The following is a 7269-nucleotide window of genomic DNA, read 5'->3' on the forward strand; positions in this document are numbered from 1 at the left end:
TTGAATGACTACCTCATCTCTGTACCCCACCTATACTATTATCTGTAAGGTCCCTCAATCGAGCAGTGAATTTCAAACACAGATTCAACCACAAAGACCAGGTATTAGTAGATGGTATTAGTAGATGGTATTTTAAACAGACATTGAATAATAATTTGAGCACGTGTCAAACTCGTTCCACTGAGAATTGAGTGTCTGCGGGTTTTCGATCCTCTCTTGTCTAGGTTTCAATTTAAAACAAAAACCAGCAGACACTAGGCCCTCCATGGAATGAGTTTGACACCCCTACCTTTGAGCATGGTGAAGTTATTAATTACATTTTGAATGGTGTATCAATACACCCAGTCACTACAAAGATACAGCAGTCCTTCCTAACTCAGATGCCGGAGAGGAAGGAAACCGGTCAGGGATTTCACCATGAGTCCAATGGTGACTTTAAAACAGTTACAGAGTTGAATGGCTGTGATAGGAGAACATGGAGGATGGTTTAACAACATTGTACTCCACAATACTAACCTAACTGACAGAGTGAAAAGAAGGAAGCCTGTACAGAATAAAAAATATTCCAAAACATGTATGTTGTTTGCAACAAGGCACTAAATTAATACTGCAAAAGTTGTGCAAAAGCATGTTGTGGTTAATTTCTTTACTCTCAAATGAGTAGACAAACTTATCACACAAGTCAGAGTTATACTTAAACTAAATCTTTATTCACTTATTAATAAGGGAGCAGGTCAATACTACACACATAAAGTGAATCGATTGAGAGCTCTACGATAATGATGGCTGGACGACGAATCACCCTCAGATGATTCGTTGAGAGCCCCGAGACAAATGTACAAAGGTCTTTTATAACCAAGATACACCCCCTTCAGTCTACATGACAAACAACAGATGTATGGAATGGGTCACAGGGTTAAGATTTGAATGAAAGATACTTATAATTCACAGCAGACAATATCTGCTGTAAAAACTGTTCTCATTGTGTATAAACCAGGTTCTGGCCCTGGAGTCATCTCTCTCTCTGGTACCTTATAAAACAGAAACATTAACTCATGCTCTGGAATGCATATTACCCAAAGACATCGTAAATCTCCTGTCAGTGTTAAATCTCCCAGAGGCCCACTTTCAGTTCACACAGACACAATATAGTTATAAGAACCCTCTTCTGTTGCATAAAACAACCATTTGATGGAATAAAAGTATTATAACATTCTTGTAATTGCTCTCACAAGCAATTCACTTTTTGCCCTGAATACAAGATGTTATGTTTGGAGCAATCCAATGCAACACATTACTGAGTACCAGTCTCTATATTTTCAAGCATAGTGGTGGCTGCTTCATGTTATGGGTATGATTGTAATCGTTGAGGACTGGGGAGCTTTTCATGATAAAGAAACAGAATGGAGCCAAGCACAGACAAAATCCTAGAGGAAAACCTGGTTCAGTCTGCTTTCCACCAGACACTGGGAGATTAATTCACCTTTTAAGCAGGACAATACCCTAAAACACAAGGCTAAATCTACACTGGAGTTGCTTACCAAGAAGACAGTGAATGTTCCTGAGTGGCTGAYGCAGATTTAAGTAAAAACTATGGCAAGACCTGAAAATGGATGTCTAGCAATGATCAACAACCAGGGCTTGAAGAATTTGGAAAAGAATAATGGGCAAATGTTGCACAATCCATGTGTGGAAAGCTCTTAGACTTACCCAGAGACTCATAGCTGTAATCGCTGCCAAAAGTGGTTCTAACATGTATTGACTCAGGGGCTTGATTACTTATCTAATCAAGACATATTTGTGTTATATTATAAAAATATATATATTTTTAAATGTTAAAATTTGAATTAAATCCATTTTAATCCCACTTTGTAACATAACAACATGTGGAAAAAGTCAAGGGGTGTGAATACTTTCTGAAGGTACTAAACAGTGCATTCGGAAAGTTTCCAGACCCTTTCACTTTTTCCACATTTTGTTACATTACAGCATTAGTTACATTTGTTACATTTTTTTCCCCTCATCAATCTACACACAATATACCATAATGACAAAGCAAAAAAAGGTTTTGAGAATTTTTTGCAAAATGTATTAAAAATAAAAAAACAGAAATACCTTATTTGCATAAGTATTAAGACTCTTTGCTATGAGACTCGAAATTGAGCTCAGGTACATCCTGTTTCCATTGATCATTCTTCATGTTTCTACAACTTGGTTAGAGTCCACCTGTGGTAAATTCAACTAATTAGACATGATTTGGAAAGGCACACACCGGTCTACATAAGGTCCCACAGTTGACAGTGCACAAAAACCAAGCCCTGAGGTCGAAGGAATTGTCCGTAGAGCTCCGAGACAGGATTGTGTCGAGGCACAGATCAGGGGAAGGGTACCAAAAAATGTCTGCAGCATTGAAGGTCCCCAAGAACACAGTGGCCTCCATCATTCTTAAATGGAAGAAGTTTTCAACCACCAAGACTCTTCGTAGAGCTGTCTGCCTGGCCTAACTGAGCAATTGGGGGAGAATGGCCTTGGTCAGGGAGGTGACCAAGAACCTGATGGTCACTCTGACAGAGCTCCAGAGTTCCTCGGTGGAGATGAGAGAACCTTCCAGAAGGACAACCATCTCTGCAGAACTCCACCAATGAGGCCGGTATAGTGAAGTGGCCAGACATAAGCCACTCCTCAGTAAAAGGCACATGACAGCCCACTTAGAGTTTGCCAAAAGGCTACTAAAGGACTCAGACCATGAGAAACAAGATGCTCTGGTCTGATGAATCTAAGATTTGAACTTTTTGGCCTGAATACCAAGCATCACGTCTGGAGGAAACCTGGTACCATCCGTACGGGGAAGCATGGTGGTGGCAGCATCATGCTGTGGGGATGTTTTTCAGCGGCAGGGACTGGGAGACTAGTCAGGATCGAGGGAAAGATGAATGGAGCAAAGTACAGAGAGATCCTTGAAATCCCTGCTCCAGAGCGCTCAGAATCGCAGACTGGGGCGAAGATTCACCTTCCAACAGAACAATGACCCTAAGCACACAGCCAAGACAATGCAGGAGTGGCTTTGGGACAAGTCTCTGAATGTTCTTGAGTGGCCCAGCCAAAGCCCAGACTTTTACCCGATCAAACATCTCTGGAGAGACCTGAAAATAGCTGTGCAGCAATGCTCCCCATCCAACCTGACAGAGCTTGAGAGGATCCGCAGAGAAGAATGGGAGAAACTTCCCAAATACAGGTGTGCCAAAATTCTAGCGTCATACCAAAGAATACTTGAATCTGTAAGTACAAAGTACTGAGTAAAGGGTCTGAATACTTATGTAAATGCTATATATATATATATATATATATATATATATATATATATATATATATATACACACATATTTTCAAAAATGTCTAAACCTGTTTTTGCTTTGTCATTATGGGGTATTATGTATAGATTGATAGGGGATTTTTTTTAATCCATTTTAGAATAAGGATGTAACAACAAAATGTGGATAAAATCCAGGTGTCTGAATACATTCCAAATCTACAGTATATGCACGGGCCTCAAGCCAATAAATCATCAAGGCCATTAATACAGTATCTTTCTAAAATATCTTATTGAGATTCTCTTTCTGACTCTTTTATCCTAACTTTTTCTGTGAAGTGAGAGAATCAATAGCATCTGGTAATTGACTTTATGCACAGAGCGTCTTATTCAGCACAAATGGGAAGTCCATGGAGAATCAGTTCTCTTGTTAGTCACATTTAAATGTGTTTTTTGTGCCATAATAAACTGTTCTACCATTGTGTGTGTGTGCGCGTGTGTGAAACTACACATGACCATCAAGCAGTCAAATGGTCTCAGTGTTGGTTCTGGGAGCATGTTATCTCTATTAGAGATAGACAGCTAGTTGTAGAGTTTATTATATAGAAATGTTAAGGGATTGGGGGAAAAACATCTAAAATATGCATTATTTTCATTTTGTTTATGATTCCTTCTCATCTTATCCAGGCTGTATCACATCCGGCCGTGATTGGGAGTCCTATAGGGCGGCGCACAATTGGCCCAGTGTAATCCGGGTTTGGCCGGGGTAGGCCGTCAAATGTAAATAAGAATTTGTTCTTAACTGACTTCCCTAGTTAAATTAAAAAAATATATAAGAATATTTTGTCAACATCAAGACAGGGCTTCGCAAGATTAAAAACCAAACCTGATTATAAATTTCAATGACAGTTGCAAGAAAAACAAGATTTGTCTCATCTGAAAACATAATATGGTTTAAAGGCCCATGGAGCATGGAAATAAATAGGCTTACATATTTCTGAAGGGTCTTGCTACATATCAGGCATGTGCTACATCCATAAAATGTAAATCAACACATAGAAGGCAAACTGTCTCTGTGCATGTGTTGTGCATTAGTACAGGGAAATGTATGCAGGGCTGTTTTTTAACCTCCTGCTATAAGGACAAGTAATATGATGATTTATATATGTCATTGATATGGTTAATTAAAGGCCATTGCTACCATATTCACGTTCCTATCTATTAATGTCCTCATTAAAACATAATTCCATTAAAGGCATGCAATATGAAGTACTTTCCACAGAATCCGCAGCAACCATCACGCTGAGGACCTGCTTTACTGTGTGTGTGTGTGTGTGTGTGTGTGTGTGTGTGTGTGTGTGTGTGTGTGTGTGTGTGTGTGTGTGTGTGTGTGTGTGTGTGTGTGTACTTAAAAAACAATCATAATGCCCAAATATCTATAGTGATAGTCATTTGCATCATTACATTTTTGTTAATATAATTATCATGCCGTGTATCATCTCAATCATGCATCTCCACTCTTATTTGCATGCAAAACAAATCTATAATGCAGATAATAATACTAATAAACTATCCAGGAGGAAAAAATATTGGGGAAAGAACAAGCAACTCACAGAGTATTACAATAGTAAGTGAATTGATTCACAAGATACATCTCCAGCGGCTATAATGCAAAAACAACTTAAATTCATCCTGTATAACTACAGCATTGTAATCATTTGATTAGGGAAAATAGGTTCTAAAATTCCTGTTATAAAACAGATTCTCTTGCCTCTGCCAATACTTTAAACCAATTTATTTCTAATCAAGTGTGTGCATCTACAGTGTACTACAACACCTTGCCTATGTAGTGTATTAAAATATGTATAAAATACTTTATTAATCCAACCGTTACAAACAAATATTCTGTCCCACGTGGTGCTACACTGACTTCCTCCGGCAGCAGGGGTACTCCCTGAAGTTGTGCCCAAGCGAGAGTGTGCTGCCTGGGGACGAGAGTCCTGTGTTGTCTCTGGGTCTCCAGCTCTGGATCCTGTAAGAGATGGAGTTGCAGTAGACCGAGTTCATGTTGCACCCAGGTTGCTCCCTGTGGGAAGGCAGGGGGCTCTCACACACCTCCAGACGGTAGCACATACAGGAACACAAGGAGCCCAGGGGAGACTCTGGCCTTCGTCTGCCAGTGCCATGCAGCTGTAAATGCAGCCTCTGCCTGCAGGGGGCACCCCTGTCCCTATCCTCCTGCTCCTCTGCTGGAGAGGAGATGAGGTTGGTGCGGCTAGTGCCCTCCTCCATTGGCAGGAAAAGATTGATGTGACTGCGGCTCTGCCCCATCCTGTCCCTCTCCCTGATCCTAAGCACTCCTCTGCCCTGCCCTGGTCCTCCTCCATGGAGCCCCATGGTCAGCAGGCCCCTCTCTCTCTTGATGGAGGCCCTCTCCTGGGCGTCCCTCCTCTCGTCCTCTGTGTTCATGGTGAGGAAGCGCAGCACYACCAGGTTGAGGAAGGCTCCTATCACTGTCAGTCCAACCAGGATGTACATGAAGCTGAAGGCCACATAGGGCGTCTTCTCCTGGAGGTCCTCCTTCTTCTGCAGGGCCACAAAGTCCCCAAACCCAATGGTGGTGAGCGTGATAAAGCAGTAGTAGTAGGCATGGAAGAAGGTCCAGGCCTCATAGTGGGAGAAGGCTGCTGCCCCAACACACAGGGTGCCTATGCAGGACAGGAAGCCCACCAAGACCATGTTCTCCATGGACACCTCAGTCCTCCGTAACCCTAGGCACTGCTTGGCCCTGCGCAGGAGATAGCAGACAAACGTGTTCATCCTCTCGCCCAGGCTCTGGAACATGACCAGGGTGAGCGGGATGCCCAGCACAGCATAGAACATGCAAAAGACCTTCCCTGAATCTGTGCCTGGAGCTGCATGGCCATAGCCTGTGGAGATAGATGGCCACCCAGAGGAACACTCAGTTACTCTTTACTGTGTGTTATTGTAGACTAATAATGATGCTGTTGAAGCCAATGGTTAAGGGATGCCGAGAATAAGGAATAACATGCTACGATATTCGGTGTAGATGTGCAATGTATTAAATTAGACTTTAAAATAGGCAAATGGCTGGCTCTTCTGTACAGTAGACTATTTGCCGATGCAGAACACTGCAGATACACTGTATTATAAAACAATTCCCTGACACCTGTAACACTATAACTCAGCCATGACAAAAGTAGCCTAAGGGAAGCTAGCAAAACTTGCCAATGGTGGTGATGACCGTGATGGCAAAGTAAAAAGACCCGGCGAATTTCCACTGTCTCCCGGCGCGGTGGGGCTCCGCTTGCAGCACCACCCGCTCGATCTCCCGGTAGTCGTCCTCGGAGAAGCGGTACTTCTTCTTCATCTCAGTGCGCTTCAGCTCAAGGATGCGTCGGCGGGAGCTCTCCGTCTCGGATTCCAGTGCGTCGAACACCGCAGCGCCCACCAGCAGGTAGGAGAACATGCAGAGGATAAGAGACAGGGTCCGCACATTTTGCTTCTTCATCTTCAAGCCCTCGGTGCGGAGAAACTCTTACAGGTGGGAGTGGTGCTCACTGTGGTTTAGCTCTCGCCTCTCTGGCTGTGGCGTAGAATCAATCCAACAGCAGGTGTGGCGTGGGGAGGAGGTGCACACAGATAAAAGAGGAAGTGTATGGAAGGTTTCAAATGTAGGCAACGTTGGGTTCTTTTCCCCTTCCAAAAAACGTGCACTCATTAGGCTACTTGAGTTCAATGTGGATAATCATTGTCGTCAATTACATTTCGATTATTCCCACAATAATATTTTACTGCACTTAGTCTATAGTTTCTAAAATGTTCAATCACCATTTTGTTCCATGTATGTTCTAGAATGTTGAGAGATAATCATTGTCCTCGAGATGTTTGAGATCCAACGCATTCTGTCCAAAAGATAAGTTCCTCCAGCGTTTGCA

The 7269-nt window shown here is 42.4% G+C and overlaps 1 protein-coding gene across 1 annotated transcript; it reads right to left on the minus strand.

The window, feature by feature from the left end:
• Positions 1-5230: 5230 nt before the first annotated feature.
• On the minus strand, positions 5231-6842 carry kcnk15 (potassium channel, subfamily K, member 15). Its single transcript, XM_024006020.1, has 2 exons — positions 6560-6842; positions 5231-6240 (listed from the first exon to the last, which is right to left on the minus strand). Exons 1-2 carry the CDS (start codon positions 6840-6842, stop codon positions 5231-5233), a joined length of 1293 nt encoding a protein of 430 aa, XP_023861788.1.
• Between the last annotated feature and the right edge of the window lie 427 nt (positions 6843-7269).

Source organism: Salvelinus sp. IW2-2015, linkage group LG17 (genome assembly GCF_002910315.2).
Source record: "Salvelinus sp. IW2-2015 linkage group LG17, ASM291031v2, whole genome shotgun sequence".
NCBI lineage: Eukaryota > Metazoa > Chordata > Actinopteri > Salmoniformes > Salmonidae > Salvelinus > Salvelinus sp. IW2-2015.